The sequence below is a fragment of the Crocodylus porosus genome, unplaced genomic scaffold, assembly GCF_001723895.1.
Source record: "Crocodylus porosus isolate Cpor-Errol unplaced genomic scaffold, CroPor_comp1, whole genome shotgun sequence".
Lineage (NCBI taxonomy): Eukaryota > Metazoa > Chordata > Crocodylia > Crocodylidae > Crocodylus > Crocodylus porosus.
In genome coordinates, this window is record NW_017728886.1 from 162,457,395 (window position 1) to 162,481,094 (window position 23,700).

General features: G+C 42.0%; 1 protein-coding gene across 1 annotated transcript in view; it reads left to right on the forward strand.

Annotated features, from left to right (window-relative positions):
- CARMIL1 (capping protein regulator and myosin 1 linker 1) overlaps positions 1 to 23,700 on the forward strand; it is a 278,825-nt gene that overhangs the window by 233,122 nt on the left and 22,003 nt on the right. The window contains exons 31-34 of the mRNA XM_019540133.1: positions 8,916 to 8,933; positions 14,400 to 14,466; positions 14,797 to 14,993; positions 22,419 to 22,525. Of these exons, the coding sequence (XP_019395678.1) occupies positions 8,916 to 8,933; positions 14,400 to 14,466; positions 14,797 to 14,993; positions 22,419 to 22,525 (389 nt within the window). The remainder of the gene's footprint in view (positions 1 to 8,915; positions 8,934 to 14,399; positions 14,467 to 14,796; positions 14,994 to 22,418; positions 22,526 to 23,700) is intronic.

The following is a 23,700-nucleotide window of genomic DNA, read 5'->3' on the forward strand; positions in this document are numbered from 1 at the left end:
GCACACACACAATTACTTTTCTGGCTAGAGGGAAAAGAGTGATAAATGCTTCTGGTAATTTGGGAATATGGTCTGTTGTTATGGTGACCAGAACCAAATGAAGGGGGAAAAAAATCACAAATTTTGCTTGTTTACTTACAGTGACTCTCCACTTTACTCATACTTTCATTTCCTGCAGCCTGCCTTACTGCTTCCCCTTCACCTGTGTAAACCTCTGTAGGAAAATAGTCTAATCCTAGTTTGTGATGTCTTTGGAGTAGGAAGCGTCTTTGTTTGTGCAGTGTCTGGTACATTGAAGTGCTGCTTCCTACTTATATTCTATATATCCTACTCTAGTAGAAATAGTATTAGTATAATTGCCTATATACTTCAGCAGTGATAAGACTGGGGATCTTTCACATCTACAGTACTTTGCATCAGGTCCTCATTTGTTTCTGTTATTCCCTACTATTTCAAATGTTTGATTTTTGGATAGCAAGTAATCTCTTTAAAAAAAAAAAAAGTATGGCTTCTGGTGAGGATTGTATTCTGAGTGTACTATGTCTGGTTCTACCCTAGGTGTTGCAAAGTTAGTTCTTTGCATTGGGTTGTAGTTCTCTTGCTTGAATTTTGCAGCTTCTCTGTGTTGGCCTGTTTATCCAGATTAAAAAGGGATTCACATGTAAATTTGTGTACTGCTATAACAACTTCGGCTTTCATTACCGTTGTGAGTGCCTGTCTTTAGAGTTAACTTCTAGACTGACTCTAACTCACATACACTCGAATCATTTTTGCTGCTTCCCCTAGCTCTTTTTAAAGGAGTCGCACTGGAAGGTGGCACAATGGTGGATGTACATCATATGCATACAGTATATAAGAGCATTCCTGGCCAATAAGTTAGACCCAGTCACAAGGGAATGAGCAAACCTGACCAATATAAACAACAGCAGCAGACTGATAATATTATTGAATCCCACAGAACTAGGACAGATTCTGCAGAACTATTTGAGAGTTATGATTTGCTCTCTAAGAATCTCTGCTTGCATAAGCTTTCTCTAGACAGAGTGTTATCCATGAGAAATTACAGACTAGGAGCCCTTGCGTGAAAATTGACAGTTTTGCAGAATCTTGCAGATGTCCCATTGTTTATCAAATGCCATGGTTATGCTTATCTTAATGTTATAGATTAATTCTTCCAACTTTTCTTTTTTTGGAGGATGCCATCATAAAATTTTGCACTTCAGGTTCACCAGCAGCTTCAAGACCATGGTTATCCTGACTTTTTCATACTTAAGCTCAGATTCTCAGAAGTCACTGGTGATTTTAGGTTGCTAATTGAGACACAAGACACCATGACAAGGTCTGATTTTCAGAAAGTGCTGAACAAGCTCTGAAAATCAGACCCAGACAGGTCTGGGTGTCAAAGATCCTGCCCATTAGACCTCTGTCATCCAGCCTGTGGTATCGTCTGTGAGTCCCAGGCTGGCTCTGCACACCACATGTTGCATGCAATGGCCCGTCCTCATGCATCGTACGTAGCACACTGTGAATGAGATGGACGGGATTTGTCTGTCACATGCTGCGCATTTTGTGGATGCAACTGGAACACAATACATGCAGCACGTGGAGTTGGTCAGGGCACCCACTACATGCACCAGTCATGCCTGTCTGACCCCACACACTGGATCCAGTGCATGAGGTTAGTTTGTGGACCAGCCCAGGAGCCTTGATGAGTTTGACACCCCTAATTTCTGGTATTTCAAGTCCCCAAATCTGTAGTGCTTTTTGAAAATCTTGTCCTCCATTTCTTTGGCATGGAAGGAAGAAATGCTCTGAAATCCTGGTGACTGACCATTCTGGAACACAAGGTATTTTCTTATCTCAGCTTTCTGTGTCAGATATCATCACTGCTTCTCTTGATCTGCTTATTATTCGCACAGCGTGAAATAAATGAAGAATGCAAGAAATTGTTTTCAGTAATAATCTGAGCCTGATGGGGGAAAAATAGGTGCAGTTTTCTGTACAGAACATGCGTCACACAGTGCAAGTATTGAATACCTTTTACACTGAGACACTTTTATGTTATGATATTTGCCAGTGATCCTTCACTGATCCTTTCTTTTTCCCAAATAAGCTTAGGTTTGTATTGCAAAGATGTGTTGCTCTGTGCTTCCTGGTAGTCCTGGCTTCTTAATGTTGACTTTGTCACTTGTTTCAAATATCTTGGAAGCAGTCAGTTGGCAGGAAGAGTCCAGTAATCACTCATGACTGGTCCTGAATTTTTTTATGTAACTGCCTTGCAGTGTGTTTTGAAGGGAAGGTGTTTACACTTAACAAGTTAAAGCTTCTTGGTCCATCTAATGCGTAGTAAGCTGACCCTTATCAAACTGTTGAGAATTGTCTATATTGATCAGAACATGGGCATCTTCACGGTCTTTTACCTTCTGTAGCATCTCACTTGATTAGCTTGGCCCAAGTTATATGTCTGTGTCGTTCAGGGTAATCTAATTGACCTCCGAATTCCAAAGCCCCTTCTCAAAATAAAACATGCACAATTCCACCGCATGCCTACTAGTTCACGGTTCAGTCACTTCAGTTTCAGCATTAAATCATGCCTTGCCAGCAAGGAGGGCAGGATGTTTGATTCTTTTTACCATAGGCAGGATGTTTGATTCTTTTTACCGTACTAGATCTATATTTTATTAGGAACAGAAAATAGTAGCGCACAAGATGAGGAACAGAGAGAGAGTCTGTGCTGGAGCAGGCAGTTGCAGGGATTGAATTAAGCTGTTTTTCTGTTAAGTACAGCTAAATTATAAGAATTGTCATTTGAAATGAGGAGGTCAGATACATGTAGGGCATAGGACTGGAAGGGGATTTGAGTCAATAAATCCGATTCCCTGCTCTCATAGGCAACTCTGTCCTATAATCCCTTTCATCAACTTATCAAGCTTCATTTGAAAAACAGGTTTCTTGGTTCAAGATATTAGAAGAAAAACAGAAGCAGTGAATACAAACAGCGTTTTTTCCTACCCTTTCAGGTTAAGCAGGTACTTCTTCCACACATAATGGAAATGGTAGGAGTATTTTTTCAGAATGATACTGCACCATTTAACTAAATGTGGCAGAACCTAGATCAATTTTTATTGTGCACTGGAAAGGAAAGGAAAAATCAAACCAAAATATTGAACTGAAACAAAACAAATAAATGCTGGAAAATATGTACAGCAGGAATAAAGCAGGAGGTGTTTGGGAAGAACAGGGGAGTTTAAACTTGAGTTGTTAAGAGTGTCACTAAAAAGAATTACAAAATAAGGAGGCAAAGAAATCAAAAATAAAAATTTGCAATGGTGTTGTTCAAACCTGAACATAAAGGCTGCTGATAACAGACATGAAGAATGAAAATGGGGGCTTTACTGGAAGCAGCAGTGCATTAGCTCAATTTGTCTCTGCAGTGTCTGTATACATCAGGTTCTTCAGCAGGGCTTTTTGGCACATTTATCTAAAGCTGATTCAATCAGCTATTATATAAAAGCACCAAAAAAGCCCCACTAAAGCACCCAATCTATATAGACATTGGGTGTCCTGGGCGGCCAAGTAATACAATGTCTCTTCTAGGCATGTTCTAGGCTTAGCACAGGGACACACAGCGCTTTACTTTAAATTCGATTGGGGTGGGGGGTTATGTCTGTAAGCAGCCAAAGTAACTTCATCTCTTGAAGTTTAGTTGTAAGCCAGGTCCAACAGTGCAGCCTTTTAACTATTCTAGGAGAAGCTTGCATCCAAAGCTGTAATAATTTTGAGTCCTTGTAGTCTGTTACATCTTTTAGTTCATTACTTAATTTTTTTCTTACAGATATTGAGTTCTTTCCTATGAGACAGAAAAAAATCCACTGCATGTCACGTCTTTCAGTTTTCCTAGGCCAATATATTTGTCTCAGGAATATCAGTCTGCCCACTGATAAAATATTAAAATTATATTTCACACCATATAATATTATTTTAGAGACAGTCTTACAATTTGATTCCTCTCTCCTGGGTTTTTTGGTCTGCCCTACCTGTTGGCTACATAGTTAAAATCTCTTTGTTAAGAGATGAATCACTTCTGTTTCTAGGACCAGGAGAAGGCCTATTCACATATATTTCACTGAAGTTCTCAAGATAGAGGGGTACTTGAGTTGTACAGGAATATGTACCCCTTTAATAGGGTAACATCTTTATGTAGAAGGTAAGTATCTTTTCCTGTTACTAGATTTAGATTCCAAACTAGTTTTTTCCCCAGTATACATTGTAAAGTTACTAAGGATGTCTCAGAAGTAGCCCAGAGGTTTAAAGATTATCCCTGTGTACTGGAAAGATAACCGTGATAGACTCCAGGGGATAGCATGTTTTGTGCCTTTGAGAGAGCACAGTGACTCAGATGATAAACATGAGTTTTCAAGGATATTGCCTCAAATCATAAAGTTCAGAGCAGACAGACCATTAATCCACTCACCACCCTGAGTAATCAAGGTCTGCTTGGCAGGCGTGAGCCTCTCCTCAGTGCTTCACATCTGAAATGTCATAGCTTTCAGAAAATAAAATTGATGTGTAGTCACAGCCCCAAAAGATGCACTGGGGAGAGGAGTGGTGGGTGACTGATTTATATCTTGGTAACTTTCAACCCTTTCACTAACTGTGTAGTTCAGAGCATAGAGAGGAGAACTGAATCTCACTCCAGCAAAACTCTAGTGCTTCCAACTCAGCAGGCATTTATTTATCCAGGTAAATCCCTAGAATCACTAGATATCAAACCTTTGCATTCAAGAGAATGAGGAAAATGGTTTTAACAACTGTGCCCACTACAGTTCCTAATAAACATTCAGTATCTATGCTCAGCAATGCCCAAATTGCCTTAGATAGCTAAATAAGTCCACATGTAGCATACTCTAAAAGCCCCTTTTAAATCCTGAACTTAAATAACTTTACCTTATGTAGACAATTACTGAAGTAATATTAACGGATACTTCAAAGCAGGGGTTTTCAACTAGGGCTATGCGAAGCTTCGGTCCCTGATTCGATTCGGCCCAATTCGGTGGCTGAACCTCTGAATCTGTATCAAATTAGAGGACCCTTTAATGTCTCCAAATCGAATTGGAACTCTTTGAATCAATTCAGCGAAATTCAGAAAGATTCAGCTGTTCAGACATAGACACAGCTTTAAAAACTTTTTTTTTTTTACATACCTCTAGATAGCAGGTGACTCGTGAATGCAGAGATGCTGGTTCACATGGAGTGTCCCACATAAGCGCAGGGTGCTCCCCAGCACACTTGGCAGCAGCCCCTTAAGTACTTCTGATCCACTCCTGGGTCTGCTGGAGAGCACTCAGGGGGCTTCCCCATGCCCCCAAAGCTCGGCAACTGGTGCCTCCTGGGTTTGGGGGGGCACCGAGGGTCCCCCCATGGCTGATTGTTGAGCCGGGGAGTTGGGCGTGGCGGAGGGGGGGCCCACACGCTCCCCAATGGACCCAGAAGTGGACTAGAAATACTTCCGGTCCACTTCTGGGTTCGCTGCTGAGCACACAGGGGTCCCCCCTGCACTCCTGTGAGATGCTCCATGTGCCCCAGCATCGCAGTGTTCATGAGCCACGCCTGGTACCTATTTCCGAATTGCTGATTCTCTGAATCAACATCCAATCTTCAGATTCGGATTTGGACAGTGATCTGAAACAACAAATCAAATCCCTGTCCCCGATTTCAGGCTGAATCCAAATCAAATAAGGCCCATTTCGCACACCCCTATTTTCAACCTATTTTAAGGTGAGTACTCCTCCTGGTGGGTACCCCCTTCCAGATGTGGAGCCAGGGGAGGTTCCACAGTCACCGATTGGGGTGAGGGGATCCCCCGGCCACCAAATGTGAAGTGCAGTCAGTGCTTCCAAAGTCCCCCTGCTTCTCTGCACCACCACCGCTTATCCCTTGCGGCCTTCCCAAGTACCCCCAGGGGTACACATACCCCCAATTGACAACCCCTGTTTTAAAGGGCAGCTGTTGTACAAGAGGTTTTCAATGTGGACTGTATATCAGATCTTTGAATAACTCCAAATCAGAATTTGGGATGCTCACTTGTGAATCATTTGAAACGTGCATAAGATTGGTAATATACTCTAAACCAGATGCTGGTAGTTCTGCTCCTACAGTTCCTTGTGATACCGTTCCTCTGCATCAAGAACCTTTAGATTATAAATAGTTTTTAGCAACTATTAAATTAATCATGTATAGTCTTTTACCTCCTTATAACAAAAGCTCTGACTTTTTCCCCTTCATTTATATTTTGTTAGCAGGAATTACATGGCTTAAATTTCAAATATAGAAACACAGTTATTAAAAGATATATATGTTTTATCTTTGGTGAAATGTCAGTGTTTGCATGAGCCATATCTTAGTAGCAAAGTGAAGATTTCCTGGCTAATAAATGGGGAATTTAAACTCAAGAGCAAATCTATTAAGTTTATCTTGTAGCATTGCTAAAACTTGTCATTTGGAGAACAGTTATGTAAAATAATTCTAAAGGTCAGAATAGCTTAGATGAGGCCTAATTAAAAAGCATGAATTCAGAAATGTTTACTGTTTCTCCAGAATAACTTGACTGGGGTTGCGAGAGGAGGGTGAGGAACTTAACAAATACATTCTTTAAATTCTTATACACATTTTTCTCCAAACATAAGACCTATTGTACTCTGTGTATAAAAAACAAGTAAATGAGAAGTAGAATAAAAGCCTTTGAGGTCAAATTCTCAAATGGTCTAAATTGGCATAACTGTTGAACTCGGAGACTTTATGTCAGTATGCACCAGCTAAGGAGCCTTCCCTTGATTTCTAAACAATTCATTAATGCTTTTGCTATCATATCTTACACAAAATAGTTAGAGTTAACTGTTGGGTGTTTCAGATTCTGTTTAACTTTCAAGAATAATGGTACTCCAGGGGTAAATTTCTAAGTGATTCAGGGGAACTGTCAGTGTCAATGGGAAATGCATAGCTAAATGCCTAAAAGCTGTTATGAGACTGTTATTCATTTAAATAATGCTATAAAATAATGTTTGGCAGTTGAAAGTATGAAGTCTTGTTTCTGGAGTGTTTGTAGAAATGAGTCAGATAGGCAGTCACATAAAGATCCACGTGATCAAAGGAAGTATGTTTAACACCTTATCTTGTCATGATATGTATAGATAGCCTTTCTATGGTTTACTAATGTATAACACTCCTTACAATTCTACTTTAGAGAGTCATGCAAGTGTGGAAAATGGTGATTAATTGGCATGGCACTGGCAGTTTGAGAGCCAGGTTTTCCCAGGGCACTGGGAATTAGCCAAGATATTGGTAAAATGTCCTAGTCTTTTTACATCTGTCACCACCAAACCTCTTCTGAAAAGTAGATTTCACTTGTTTATAAAATCCTAGAAAATAAATATTTTCTGTCTGTCAGTTCATTTCTACGTGGCATATCATTTCCCCCATGCTTCTCATTTTATAGAGGTTTTGTAAAACAAAGGGTATATTTATACTAGCCTGCTAGCTGGCTGCAAAATGAGTCTGGGAAGCAGTGATCTCTCAGCTGGATGCTCCACACTGAATTCCAGTGATCTGTGATGGCTACACTGCTATCCTGAGCTAACTAGTTTAAAGCTCAGTTACTTCTACACGAACTGCAGTCACAGCAGTGACTGCTACAGAGATATGCCCAAAGGCAATTTTGACCTGGGTCATAAGATGATATGGTGACCAATGGAGTTCTTTCAGGATAAGAAGTTGGGTATCCATGTATATTTGAGAAGAAAAGCAGGTAAACTGTTGAGAGTTTGGACTTGGAGCAGCTTTATGAACTAGAGGTAACAATCAGTCAGAAGAAAGGAAAGCCTGCAAGAGGGTTCTGCAGAAGAGCATGCGTCTGTGGGGAGGAAGACTAGCATACAAAACCAATGCTGCAGCAGCTGGTTAAAGCAAGTTTGCCCAAACAAATAATGGAAGAGGAGAATATATGGATGGACCCAAGGTTGTACACAGAGCGGCCCAAGGAGATTCCTGAATCATGTAGGGAAATAAAGGAAATCAAGTAGAGAAATAATATAATTGCCTTTATGTCCCCCAAAAAGGCTAAACCAGGAACTTCACATTACTGAGCATATACTGTTGTTTTTCATAGTGCTGGTCTTCTCTTGATACTTGAAATCAGCACAGCAACTGTTAAAAAGTGGGCTTCCTCATCACCCTATGGATGTCAAATATATTAACTTCCTGTGCTAAAAGAACATGGGACTCTGTGGACTTTATTATAACATATCAGAGCCAGAAAGTGGTGTCAAAAGTAAGCATTGCCTGGACTCTGCCCTCTCTTAAAGAAGAGAAGATAATATGTTATCTGTAGATTCTTTTTAAGACCCAGGAGAACCTAATTTACATCCTTTGAAGGGAATCCATGTTTTTGTGTTCTGTGCCCTGCTGCTCTCCACAGCAAAGCTGGAAGCCTTCATTCAGAAGCCTTGCTCACACCTGGAAAAATCAAGAGGTATAGTTTGCTGCCAGCAAAACTCTGCCAGCAGTAAGAACTGGGCAAACCATTGTGGAGGCAAGAGAGCAAGGTTGCTGCTACTGAGGGAGCTGCATTCACTGAACATTATATGTCTGAATCTGTGCAGTGTAGAGATAGCTGGAAAGACCGTGTCCCTTGTTAAGTATCCTGTCAAATTATAAAGACCTTGCTAGGCCTCTTAATGTGAAGGTTTTTTACTGCATTCTTGCATGTCACCTCTTCTGCTAAGACTTCTAAGTGTTTTGCTTTAGTTTGCTTTCTTTACTTTGGTGAGTTTTAGTATCCTCTCTCTTCCTGGAAACTGCTGTTGCTTTGTCTTCCCTCCATTCATATTCTTTTTTTCTTTCTTTTTTGCTGCATGGAGACTCTCTGCTGTACAAGTGTAAGTATTTTTTTAGGTCTGCTGTTTCTGGCCTACTTGTTTACATTTTTGTGCTTCATTTGCTTCTGTACTGCCTTGCTAGTCTCCTGGGAGATTGTAGTGTTATCCATCTGCAGTTACTGAAAGAAATAGGCAGCAATTTAGAAACAAGATTGCATTTTACAAGAAGAGTCAGCTAGCATAGCAGCTGATGAATTTAAAACACCTCTTAGCTGTAAGACCAAAATGAAGCAGAGTGTTGATGAAAGAGGTGCAAGCACAAATATTACTGCTCAAGAAAATCTGTTTCATTCAAGCCAAGTCCATCTTAGTGAAATGTTGGCTTAACATAAGTAAAAGTTGAGATTTTCCTGTCGTAAAAGTTTCAGGTGGTGAAAGACCTGTTAAGTCATCTTGTTTTGGTTGGCTGTTTTCCTTTTCTCTGTCCTTTTTTTCTTTTGTGAAGGCTGGTCTCTCAGTTTATTCCTACCTAGTTACCTTCAGAAGTGGAAAATTCCTTTGCAGGTGTTCTATCCTGGGTCTTTGGAAAGAGAAAGGGTCATTCAACAATCTTTTGTGGAACTAACACAATCAAATAAAGTAACTTTTGAGGGAGACATATGTGGGAAAGATGGTAACCTAGAACATTTTGGAAATTAATTCTTCTATGACCCCAGCTGACTTCCTGCCCTTTGGGCAGGGGGCTGGACTCGATGATCTCCCGAGGTCCTTTCCAGCCCTGATGTCTATGAAATCTAGTCTGCACACCTCTGATTAAATAGATGGCACAGTCCTCTGCTTAACATATTTAATTTTCAAAAACCCAGAAAGCATCTGAGTATTGAAAATGTGGCTCTAATAACTGTTTGACTCCCAGATCCCAGGGTTCTTCCATGTATATTTGTATAATTATAAAGAAATTGTTAGGTGGATGTTCTCAGGAGATCCCAGAGACTACTATTGGGAAGAAGGAGAGTCAGAAAGCAAGGAATCAAGGGAAGCGGCTGCTTAATCTCATTTAAGATCATAGGATGGGACCCAGGAGTTTAGAGTTACATTGGATACAGGGTTGTCTGACCATTTAAAGACCATGAGCTAGTCCATGTTGGAGCATGTACCTGTGGGCCAGGTGTAAATGTAGTAGAATGGAGATGTCCCTCATAGGTAGAACAGTCCTTGGTGTTTATCTGTTTTGTTTGTCCATTGATAGCATAACTGGCAAAATGAGGAAAGGGGGAATACAGTTCAGCTGGTGATCTCCTTCGGAGAACAATCTCTTGAGAACACCATACTCAGGGTGAAGTGGAGGAAAGGAGACTGGAAGAAGGAATAGTGAACACTAACCCACTTCAAGCATTAATCAGCTTCTGCCTTTGTCATTATAGTGCGAATGCGTTCAACTATTTCAGGATTGAACATGGTTGCACCTTGTCATGCAGATTTAGCTGGGGAAGTGGCAAAGAGGGTATGGGAAGGTGTTCATTTGAAGCACTAAGAATTTCCAGGAAATTTGTAGCACCAGAAAAGCATTGCATGAAATGCACATACAATTGTTCAAGTGCCCAGGCATGTGGAGCACCATAGAGTATAACGTATACTACTAGTGATTTGCAGCCAGGGGGTCTGCACAGAGTGATCCCAGGGTGCTTTGCTGTAGGGGTGCACCGATAGAGATTTTGGGGGCTGATACCGATAGCTGATTTTTGAGGCATATCAGCAGATACTGATCTGATTTCCAATACAGCTGCGTGCAGCTGGTAAGTCAGTTGTGATAGAAGGGGAGGGGAGTGGGAAGGGGCATGGAGGGGCAGATCAGTGCCCCCTGCAGTGAGGGAGGGGGCAGGGGTAGGTACTACCTAGCAGGGGTTAGGCGGGGCATGGGGTGGAGATGCAGCTCGTCATGGAAGGAGCAGTTGCCACTGCTGCTTGCATCCTGGGAGGGCAAGGGGGGGGTGGGGGCTGGAGCTGGAGCTGGGGCTGCCCTGGGCTCTTTTCGGCAGGGGCTGGGCTTGGGGAAGGGACTACAGAGGTGGCTGCAACCACCCCAGATTTCACCGTAGTCCCATTTCCAGTGCCACTGCTTACCCAGCACAGCCCTGGCTCAATGCCCTGCCTCCACCCATGTGGTGAGAAAAGCCGGGGATGCACTGGGTGCGTGGCAGTGCTGGGAGCAGGACTATGGTGAAATTTGGAGCGTCTGCAGCCCCCTCCATAGCCCCTACCCTGAGCCCATCTCCTGCAGAAAAGAACCCTGCACAGCTCTGGTTCCAGCCTGCAGCTGCAGCTCGCCCACCCTGCCCTGCACAGATCTGGGGGCACATGCCCTCCCCCCCGCCCCCATGCCCTTCTGGGGTGCAAGCAGCGGCGGGAGCCACCCTGCCCTGCCCCGCCTCAGCTGGGCAGCGCCTGCCTCTCCCCACTCCCTCATGGTTTGTTGATCTGAGCTTCCACGTCCCATCCCTTTCCTCTCCCCTTCCACCACACCAGACTTGCCAGATGCATGCAGCTCTCCACATGCTGTTGGGCTTGCTTCTCACTGTCTGTGTGCTGTGCTGCAACTGCACACATGCATGAGCATTTATCAGCCAAATTATCAGCCACATTGGGTCAATTTCCGATACAACCAGTTTTCTTTATATCAGTACTGATCCAATATCGGACCAGTGTATTGGTGCACCTCTACTTTGCTGGGATCTCTGAAGGTTCCTGAGGACAGCCTAGTGCAAAAGAAAGCACCAGTTTCGTGGCCACCTGGGGAACCACGCCCACCCAGGGACTGCCCTCTCCAGCCTAGCCCACCCCACCCCAGCCCTTTTTACTGGCAGTGCATAGCTGTAACACATCTGGGTCAGTTTGTGCTGCCAGAGGCTCATCAATTTCACTTCCAGCCTGCAATGCATCCCCGCTGCCCTCACAGTCTGTGATCACAATGGATCCCTGCTGCCCTCACAGCCTGATCCAGTAGTGCTAGCAGATGCAATGCATGGCTTACTTTTGCTTATGCAGCATTAAGGCCTACCACCGCTTCTTCAAAGAGCTTGTTCAGTTCCTACGTGAGCTATGCTGCACCACGTATGACTATGCAGATGCAACCAAGTCCCTGGCCAGTTGGTTTCCAGTTTGTCTACTGGTTCACTGTAGGCAAGTCCACAGTGGAAGAAGCAGTAGAGGATGTGTCTTTGGTGGTGGTAGGAGGCTGCTGGTGACCTTGCAGAGGTTTCACCAGCTAAGCATGCCAGGCTTGTGCATAGAATGGCAAACTATCAGGCTTGCAGTGCTTGTGATGGTGCGCCCATCCCCAGTCCTCCACCTGACTATGTAGCACCGCACAAACCACATGCACAGCTCCTTGACTTGCACTGATATGCAGGGCTCTTATACCCCCTCTCCTTCTTCCTGGCCATTGCCTTTACTACTTGTAAAAGCTGAGGGCCACGCTAAAGTCAAATTTAAAGACTGCATTTATTTTATTAGTAACCATTTTAATAGTACTCATCACTCCATGTCCAAGCTTCTGACCTCTGTTTTTTCCATGTATTCAACGTTGGTGGTGTATAAAAAAATTCTGTAGTTTCAAGTTCAACTGCACTCTGATTAAACCACTTAGTGCTTTAAAAAGTAACACCCTAGAGCTTCAAGTTTATAGTTACTCAGTTTATGTTAAATTTACTCAGATGTCTGGGGGGAAAAAGGATGAGCTTTCTCCTGTTTGTTTATAAAACTGTTATACCATTTATCAGTGATTATTGGAACTGGAAAAGAGGCAGTGGCTTCAGGTGGTGCTTATCATGATAATGGAAAAACATCTTCATTGTTCAAAGATGCAATATTGCACTGTTGTCCAGTTTGGCATCCTGGGTTTTGATTAAGTGGAGGCAGGGAACCCACTTAGTGACAGTCTACAATAATTTTTTACAGTACAAATGAATACCCATTCATATTAACATATTTTCTGACTTCTGAAGAATGTCCAATGTGCTCTTTCTATATGTAAAAAAATCAGGAAACTGAATAAAATCTTTTTAAAATGGCCCATAGCGCAGATGCAATCAGATGTCACAATAACAAATTCAGGTCTTTCTTGCTTATGCTTATGCATACTAATGAAGAAGCTAGAACTTGATTAACGATTCTGTTAACAATGCATGAGGCAGAATAGGATTCAGTTGCTGACTCATTCTGTTTTGTAGGTGTTATCTTGTAAACAAGAATAAAAAGTAGCCAGCAGTACGTTTTCTGCTGAAATAATAAAAAAAACAATATAATTTAGTGATTACAGTAATTACATTTAAAAGGAATCAAGTGAATCTTTCACCTTCTGTGACTATAAAAAATGTCCATAAAAACTACTGAATTACCAGTGATACAAGTAATAACTGTAGGTTTCGACTTTATAGTAGTCTAGGTGTTACATCTTCTAGTATTGCCTAGTCATAGACCATATATAATGCAAAGGCATTAACAACCAACTGAATGTCAAAAGCACTGTATGCAAATGAATATTTAATGCCATTAGGAACAAAATTGAACTCAGTGGGCATGTCTACACAAGACACTAAAAGCACAGCAAACTAATTCTGCTGTGCATTAGCAGGTTGTGGCAGAAGCTATACTAATGTGCAGTAGAATTGGTCTACTATTCATTAGTGTTACATAAAAGATGTGCACTGGTGTTACTACACAGTAGTGCCCGTTATGGTACCTATTATAAACGTAATGCGCCATAATTACAGTGCATTAATGCACATGTAGATGTGCCCAATATAGTACAAAGACTAGCAACCTAGACAATCAAAAATTCTTCTGCCTGATCAGGAATAGTAATTGAGTTGTTTTGAAGTATGCTTTTTCTCTTGTATTGTAAAGGAAAACCTCAGAATTGCACCTAACGACATAACCACCTAAACTATTAATTGTTTCCAGTAGTAACTCTTTACTACATGAACTGTGGAAGCGTGGTTATAGCAGAAGTCAGAACTGAGATCTATCCATAGCTTTGTCACTGACTTAATGTGTAATGCTGGACTAGTTACATAACCTCCCCATGTTTCAGGTTCCTCAAATGGAAAATTGCGCTAGTGATTGGGTTACTTTGCTTTCGTGGTGGAGGTCAATTTATTAGTCCTGGTAAATTTCACAGTGATGGTTGTTTTTAAAGCTTGAGATCTGTTGGAAATTTTGGTATGTATTCAAGCAGAATTAGACCTACCTCACTGGTTCATAGTTCAGTGAAACAAGAGTATTTTTCCCTCCATAAGAATTGAGGAAGGGAATCTTCATAAATTCCCTTCCTAAATTCCTCGAGGATTTAGGAAGGGAAAAATCCTTCCTAAAGAAATGAAGAAAATCAGTTCCTCTTGGATTTACATCTCTTTAATACAAAAGAGATATAAATGAGTGTTTAACTGATTCATGGGTTTTAAATGCAAGGATGACTCTCAGTGATTTCTTCTAGTCAAATTTAAGTATCTCTGCTTTTATTAATAGATGACTCCTAAATCTAAAAGGAAAAGTATCCACAGCCGCATGCTCCGTCCTGTATCTAGAGCTTTTGGTAAGTGGGGGGGGGTTTTCTTGCCTATTTTATGATTTATTAAAATCACTTCCTTATATTTAGGTTTGTAGAAAAGTTTGTTTGATATTTGAAAATGCAGAAGACACTCTCTAGACTGCAGTTTTGGCCCAAGAAACTTGCTTTGTTTTATGAAGTTTCTAATATATCTCCAATGTGTTCGGTAGTAAACATTTATTGGCTATTGTCCAGCTACTCATAAATGAACCGCTTTTAGTGACAGAGATCACTAGACCAAAAGTATTCCATTCCATTGTGCTCCTCTTTAAAATGCCATGTAAAGCCTAATTTAAAGGTTTTGATTTCTCTCAGAAATGGAATTTGACCTAGACAAAGCACTGGAAGAAGTACCTATCCATATAGAAGACCCACCATTTCCTTCCAGCAGGCCAGACAAACGAACTTCTGGATTCATCTCAGAGCTGCCATCTGAGGAAGGGAGAAAACTGGAACACTTCACAAAATTAAGGCCAAAAAGGAACAAAAAACAGCAACCCACCCAAGCATCAGTAAGTGATCATTAGAAGGTTGTTGAGGTTCTAGCTCCATGGTTGCTTTTAACAAAAAAGTTTGAGTCACAATTTTGCTTGAAACCAGAGGTTCAGAAATCCTGAGACAGTCCCCTAAACTCATGAGGGAACTAGAAAATCATGAGATTTTAAAAAAAGAAATCTTTTTATTTGCATTCTATTTTTTTTTAGTTTTTAAGGTACCTTTATCTTTCTATTTGGAATAAAAGTTTAACGCGTTTTAAAGGAAAATTGATTTTCTCGCATAATCGCTTGAGTCCAGGATCTGGAGCTTTTAAGAAAAATGCAACATTTTGTAATAAAATCAAGGGCTGGAATACACTGAAATCTTCCTCCCTCCTTTCCTCCCCCCTCCCCATCAATCTTGAGTAAACAAGCACAAATTCCTGACTAGCAACTGTCAGTGGAACTACTGTATAGGCACTCAACCCTTATGCTAAAGACACAGTCTGGGGTCAGCAAATCTTCCTTTGCACAGATTCACACTTCAAACTGCATCCTTCCTCAAAACATAAAAGTTCTGCAGTGTCACGGAAAGCTCCCATGAAACCCAGTTAAATACATGGGAGAAGTTTTCATGGTTCCTTTTGCTTAGGAAACTGCACGAGTTCAGCTTTTTCTCACCACCCCTGAACTAAATCTTTGAGGTAGCAGGGATGGAGTGATATGTATTCCTTCTCTGGGATAATTTATCCTTTCCAGTGATGGTTTGGATCTTTGAGCCTGTTCTGCTGATATGCAGTCACCAGAGTGGAAGTGCCAACCCAAAAATATTTCCTGTGCTGGGAAGGGCCATGAATATATATATGTAGCATTTGATGTCACTCAAGAATTCCTCAGTGTTAAAACATTCACCAGCCAGCAGTTTCCTTTCTCTTTTCATTTCTTTCCTTTTTAAAGCTTACTTTCTAATTCATGTGTACTGGTTGAAAGATGCAGGAGTTGGCCCATAAACTGTTGTACAGCACAGGCTTGATTTTTCTGGAAGTTGTTATTTTTTGTCAAATACTAAATTTCTCTCTGTCATCTGGAACTTACTCAGTATAGGCTGTAACATCAAGATAATTGAGGTCATGTTATATTGAAGAGACACCAGCTGTCAAGGTGTAGACTAAGCAAGAAGCAGTGATATCAGGCTGCAAGCAAGTTCCATTATCTTGTAATCCAAGTCTTGTATTTATGCACAACTGGAGGACTATAAGAGAAGAAAAATGTGGGATTTTTTCCCCCACACATTGCTTACTGGCAATGTGAAAAGCAGCATAGATGGTATTTTGTAAACTGAGAGTGTGCAAGTACAATAAAATGTTATTCCTCTTAGCAACATGGTATTTACAGAAACAGTAGAACCAGGTTTATATGACAGTTTGCTTTTTTTTCTGCAGAAGTCCAAAGTGAGTGAAAAACAGAAAAACTAAAAGAGCATGGAGAGTGAGCATGCTGTGCATTTGGCAAATAATTTATTCAGTGAGGAATAGTTTCAGTCAATTTCCAAATTTTTGTGAATTCAGGTCAGATTTGGCAAACAGTTTCAGACATATAAAAAGTCTGAAGGAAAAATTTTGAAATAAAATGTGGAAAAACTTAAGCTCAAATTCCTTCTCTGCCTGATTCAGGTTTTCTTTGCCTTGTCTCACTTCCGAGGCGCACACCCAAACCATTGGAATACAGAGGATATTGTGTTTCTCAGGCACTCCTGTGGAAACTGATCCACATTGTTCAAATTCTTAAATTTACACTGGGGAGAGAGAGAGTTGGAAAACCTTTATAGCCTGATATTTAGCTCACACTTCTGGGAGAAGTTTCCAGTTCCTGCTCCAATGAATATTGAATTAGTTTATGCAAAGTGGATCAGCTTCAAGAGGAAATTTGAGGGAGCCCCACATTAAAACACCTATTACCCAATGAATGGGACACTCCCTGAAGATGCTGGAAACTTAAGAACATAAGAATTGCCATTTACTGGGTCAGACCATAGGTGCGTCTTGCCCAATATCCTGTTACACGGTGGCAGAGTTGAAAGGGAAAGAATGCACAATTTCACTGAATAACTGAAAAAGACAGAATGTTAATTTTCGGGAGAAAAGGCTTTTATTAAAGTAATTCTTGAGCACTTTAATTAAAGAGGTGTTCAAAACAACCAGCAGCTTTTTAAATATTTCCCTCCCAGTTGTTTTGGCATTCAGATTTTTGTGCAGTCATACTATACTATTTCTCCTGTCTTGCTTATATAGTCCCAAACAAACAAAAAAAACCCCTTTTATTTCTAATGGAAAAAGCCATGATTATTCATTTATTTTATTTCCCTTTCAGGCCAGCGTCTTACTTAGCAAACAATTAAAAACAGTTAACTTTCAGGTGAAGCTAAGACCAGCTACCTGGGTGAAATGTATGTTGAATTTTCATGTAAATTTTGTAGCATTGGAAGAGTAAAGTACAAAACATACAGAAATCAAACTTTTACAGTAATATGACACAACCATCAGCATGGAACATCATCTGAAACGTTATTTACCTTGATTACTTTGATTAGGTCCTGGAGTTTTTACTACTGTAGTATACTCCAGTTGAAGTATTTTGCAGAATTGCAGCTACAGTGTTTTCAGATGCAGTATATTCTCTTATTCTAGGTTCAGAAAGATTCATTTGCAGTAGATTTACATTGTTTCTTACATTACTTCCCCTCCTCCTTCAGCAAACACTCTTGGCTTTGGTACTTAAATAGTTGTTCTTACACTCTGGAGAGCTCCAGCATCAATGTTAAATGGGATTCTGACTTCTGCTGATGTCAACATCCAGATTTTTTGACTGATGTAAATATTTACATCAAGAGACAATAAATATTGATGTTGACTTAAAACAGGTGTCAATATATATATTGTTACAGATCTTCTGATGTTTCCAATTAGACACATTCCTCTCAGAAAAAGAACAGCTTTGGATGCCACAGAAATCATCCCTGTACCCCTTTGCGGCGGAGAAAAGGGGCAGGGAAGATTTTTCTGTTGCAAAATCATTCCATTTAACTGGAGACTAGGGGCGCGCCAGTACTGATGGCGGATTATTAACCAGTCATATCGGCCAATACTGATCCAATTGCTGATATGCCGCCTGGCAGCTTGGAGAGCAGCGTGCGGCTAGTAAGTCTGTTGGGGGGAAGGGGTTTCAGGGAGGGAAGAGGAGGGGGGCAGATCAAGGCCCCGCGGTGAGGGAGGGAGTGGGGCTGGGACTGGGGCAGGACAGGGTACAGGACGGAGCTGGCAATGGGTGCAGGGGAGTGGCTCCTGCCACTGTGTGCACCCATGGAGGAGTTATGGGGGGCCTGTGGCCTCTAGATCTGTGCAATGGGAGAGGGTGGGCTGTCACTGCAGGCTCAGGGCTGGAGGCTGTGCCTGGCTCTTCCCAGCAGCTACGCTTCAGCTGGGTGGGGCGGGCAGCGGTGGTATTGGGAGGGCGGCTGTGGGGAGGGGTGCTACAGCCACCCTAAAATTTGACATAGCCCCACCGTAGCTCCCACTCCCAGCACCGTCACTGCCTGCCCCACCCAGCCCAAACACAGCTGCTGGGAAGAGGTTGGAGTAGCTCCGTCCCTGAGCATACAGCGGGCAGCCTGCTCTCACCCCACACAGATCTGAGGGGACACATACCCCCCATGCCTTCCCCTGGGAGTGCTCACAGTGGCAGGAGTAGCCCCCCAACATCCCATGGATGATTCACCGGCTCCATCTTGCAATCTGCCCCAGCTGCGCAGCGCCAGCCGCAGCCTCACTCACTCCCCTTACCACAGGACTTTGATCTGCACCCTTCCATGCCCCTCTCTCCCAACAGACTTACCAGTCAAATACTGTGCACATGCATGCAGCATTTATCTGCAAAGTTATCAGCCACATCAGCCAAAAAAAAGTCAATTGCTGATCATGTCAATTTTCCTTTCATCGGTGCTGATGTGATATGGACTGATGTACTGGTGCACTTTTACTGATAACCATGTGGTTTTCCTCCAAGGGCTTATGTTTTCAACTCAGTAATAGAGTGCAACAGCAGACATGACTAATAGCTCTAGTTATCATCTTCGATATTTCACAAGGTGAAGAAGATGCTTATAACAAGGTTCAGCAACTCGGACCATATTAGTTCATATTCATACTGCTATCTTCCTCAGTTTAAATAAGGGATGGATGTTAACAGTAACTCTTAGCAATAATTATCCTCTTCTACCTGTGAAAGAGATTCTGTCCTGTGCTGCTTAGGTGTAGCACAAAATGGATGTCCAACATAGAAAGGGATCTAATGTAACTTTATTCTACCAGTTCAACTTTATGCATTCTGGGTACGTTCAGGGATGGTTGGAATGTTATCCAGTACAGTTCAGACCATGTAAGAAGGATATCTAAGCTATTACACTCTCACTAGGCTGCCATATGGGTATTGGCACTGCTGAGAATGTAGCTGCCCTGGGGGGTTGTACAGTGTCATCTATGGAAGCTTTACAAAGTGTTTCAGTTTGGAGGATTTCTTTTCCATGGGCATTTAGTTTTTCCAGAATTCCTGGATACTGCCAGAGCTGTATACAGAAGCCAGTGCACATGAGTGTCTTCTATAGTTAGTGTCTCTTATCGTCATTGTGTTATACAAACACTAACTGGTCTTCACAGTACCATTGTGAAGTAGGCAAGTGTAATCAATAAAGTACCTTTAGTCACCCACCTTTGAAAATATAGACCCTCCCCCGAAGATTAAAGGGGACAGATTTTGAAACATGCACATTTAGATGCATAGTTCTGGCACTTGATTTGGAAATTTGGGCTATGCGAATTGAGCAAGGCAATGGCAGCAGTCAGTCATAATTAGAATTACCACACTAGAATTCTGACACCTAATTTTGGGTTCATGCTTCTAGGCTAGGTACAGACAGTCAAAAGCCCAAGGCTGAATTGATTCAATCTTTGCAGGTTAATCTAAACTGCAGAGATTACATTGAAACAGAAGTGAAGAGACATTTACCTTTGATTCAGGAAATGCAGCCATATGTCCACAGTGGCTCAGGCCAGAAGCCTGGGGGTGCTAGAGCACAGCTGTGTGGTCACTTCTTCCTGCTGCCCCCAAGGTCTCTGGGATTTGTAGTCCAGAATTATAGCAGCAGGACTCTGCAAGGTTGCTGATGACTTCCTTTTCCTGTTTCCAAGTGCCTCTGGGATCTGTAGTCTACAGTTGTACTCAGCAATAAGTTTGAGTGGGGAAAGAGGTACTTAACCCCCCTCCCTGGCCCCAGACACCAGGGGTTTGCCTGAGGGGGCAGTCTCCCTCCACCCCCTCAGCACCACCACACACAGACTGGGCTGCATCCCCAGCCGGGCTTGCCCTCCCTCCCCATCCCCAACCCCCTTGTCAGCCAGCCCTCACTGCTCCAGCTAGAGAGCAGAGGGACAGGGCCAGCCCCACTCTCTGGAGCAGACAGCCCAGCCCAACGCAGCCCACTCCAGGGCTGCAAAACTTGCTGGGAGACTCTGATTTAACCTGAACCAGGAAGGGGTGTGGGACAGAAGTTTCATAAACCAGCTTGACCCAGATCAGTTAAGTCTGATACTACATTCAACCAGGTTTATCTTTAAACCAGTTTCAGCCATTTTGAAACTGGTTTATGTGCACGGAGGTTCTGTTCTGTTACAGATTTAAACCAATTTCCAATCATTTAAACCAGTTTATGTGTAACTTCTGTTCCTTACCCTAGGGGCCCCTAGCATATATTCACTTAGGCTAAGAACAGAGATTCAAAAAGACTGAGCCTGAATTAATTTGATCTTTGCCGGTTAGTCTAACCTAGCTAGGCTAAATCAGTTTTATAACCAGACAGACATCCCAGAAATGCAGGCACATGCCTCCAGTGGCTCAGGCTAGAAACCAAGGGGCACTAGAGCAGCCCTCCCTTCGCTTCCACACCTGAGGAGGTATGGCCAGGCCCTGGGAGGATGCTGTGATTAGAGAGGGCCTGCCCCCTCACCGAACAGTCCAGCAGGGAATGTTTATCACCCCTAACTTGGTGTTTATCACCCCTTTAAGAAAACAGAGGGACATTACCAGCTATATGTTGATTCTGCCTTTGTTCCATGTGCCACAGCTCACAGGTAGCCAGCATGTGGTCTGCCAGCTAATGCTGAAAGGTGTCTGTGAGGAACAGGAGAATGCCTGTTTAGCGGGGAGGGGAGGAGGGAGAAGGCAGTTGCTTTTTGCCTGCAAGTCTCTGCCAAAGCTGCAGCCAGGGAGCAGAGGGTAGAGGCCAGCCCTTCTGGGGAGCAGAGAGCCCCACTTAGCCCAGAGATCATGCCACGGTGCTGGGGGAGGTGAATTTAATTTAAACCAGCAAGGGATCTGGGACAGACATTGCATAAACTGGTTTGAGCCAAATCAGTTAAGTCTGATACGACATTCAACCAGTTTTACCTCAAACTGGTTTCGGGCATTCTCAAACTGGTTTATGTGCAATGAACATCTGCTCTGTTACAGATTTAAACGAGTTTATGTGTAATGTCTATCCCTAGCCTTAATAGCAGGTTGGATTCTGTTCCCCAGTCAATAGTTACACCTCATGCTATGCTACATGTGCATGGGAGAGAGCATGATTTTGGGATTGGGGTCAGATTCCAGTTGCACCATTGCTGCTTGCCAGCACAAGGGGAGCCTGGGATCGTGACCAGTAGGAAGCCGGATGCCTGGTGAACCAGTGTGTTCATGGGACTGAGATTGGCAATCAGATGATTGCGAGTCCCAGCCCCGAGTCCTGCCATGCAGCTGGCATCAGGCTACATGGTGGGCATCCTGCAAAATGGTCAGTTTAATGTGTGATAGAGACCAGCCACAAAATTATTACACATTTTGTGGAATAATTTTGTGGCTTATTTCTCTTTTTATAGCACCATTAATTGCCTGAACATGTGGGCAGGTTACTATTTAATGTGTAATTAACTGGCTATTGTGTCTTAAGTGTAACATCTGCCAGGGGCCTAGGATACAGGCTTTCCTCTAAACCAGCTGAACCATAGCTAACAAGATTCTGTTTCTAATTGTCTACTGTAAATGCATGGATCAGGACTTAATGGTTTTCAGTAAGTGCAAACAAAAAACTGTGCCTGTACACTAGACAGCTGCTATTCTTGCATTGTTTAAAGGCATTTGAGTTCAGCCATGTGCCTTACAGCAGCTCTGAAAAGTAAGGTTTCTCGTTGCTGTTATACTCTGACCTATTCACACTAATTAATCTTGGCATATTCAAGAGTCAGAAAGAATGTCTGAATTGAACATACCAGCAGGTATTTGGCTTGGGCAATGATGTCTGACATGGAATTACCAGCATTTAAACAGTTATGTTGAGTATATTATATGTGAGAGAACATTTGTTTTTATCAGGTGACTGCAACAGTACCTCATGAAGGAGAACAGAATGGCCTTATGGGTAGAGTGGATGAAGGTGTGGATGAATTTTTCACTAAGAAAGTGACAAAGATGGATTCAAAGTAGGTTCAAATCTTCTAATGGGTTAAAATGGTAATAAAGATTCCTTATTAACAGCTTGTGGGGATGGAACACATTTGTGTTTGACTTTTCCTAATGCTTGATTCTAAAATTTGCATAGCAGGATAGAGTCCAGTCTATCACAGATTTGATTACCCTCACTTAATATACACTTTACTCCCAATTACCACCAACTGTACTTTATTATAGTTCAGTTGACTTCCTTGTTTTCTTCAGTGGAGCTCGTTAGGACCAGCAGTTTACGTCAGCTGAGCATTTTGCTCTGTGCAGATAAGGGCGATGTCCTGTAAATGTTATGGCCAAGTAGCAGGTGACTTCTCTTTTTTGACAAACATATATGTTAAATACTAATTTTATAAAATTGTAACACTCCTTAGTGAGGTATATGATTCAGTCCAAAATGTCTGCCTTGTACAGCTTTGCATAGCCAGAAAACCCAGTTGGTTATGTGGTATGCTAGTCACATGTATATTTTAAAGAACTGAACACAAAGACGCCCTAAATTTTTAGTGTGATCCTACAAGCCAAATTTAAACAGATATACTGGAGCTAATTCCATCCTACTTATAATGACCTTATTAGCAATATTTGACATCGCTGTACTAAAAGCAAAATGTTAAGTAAATGATGCATTTAAATTGGTAAATGGCTTGGGGAGGAGGGAAAACGTTAAATGTTAGTGTGAATGATAAATATTGATTGTGATGCATCAAATCATATGTGATGCACATAATTCATTTAACTGTGAAATGCTGTCAGTTTAAAAACCATTATAAAAAAAACACTTGGCCATATTGACCTGCAGCTAAGATGGGTTTTTACTTGTATTGCATAGGATCAGTAGTTTGCTTGCAGACAGGATCATACCTATAAACTGCTGTTATAAAATGTTATCAGTGATCGCTTTCCATGAACAGCAGCAGCATATTAGCTTTTTCAGATTTTCATGGCAAGCAGTGGATGTGTTTATATTTTGTCACCTTAAAAGCTGCATGATTAGATGGAGAAGGGAGCATGGCTGATTAAAAAATCATTGAGTGTTGTGAAGGGCAGTTCTTAAAGGGGAAATTTCCCCAATGCTGGGCTGTGTCAAACATTTGGGTCAGAGCCATGCTAGTTAAGATTCAGCAAAGAAAAGGCCTAAGGTGAGAAAAGT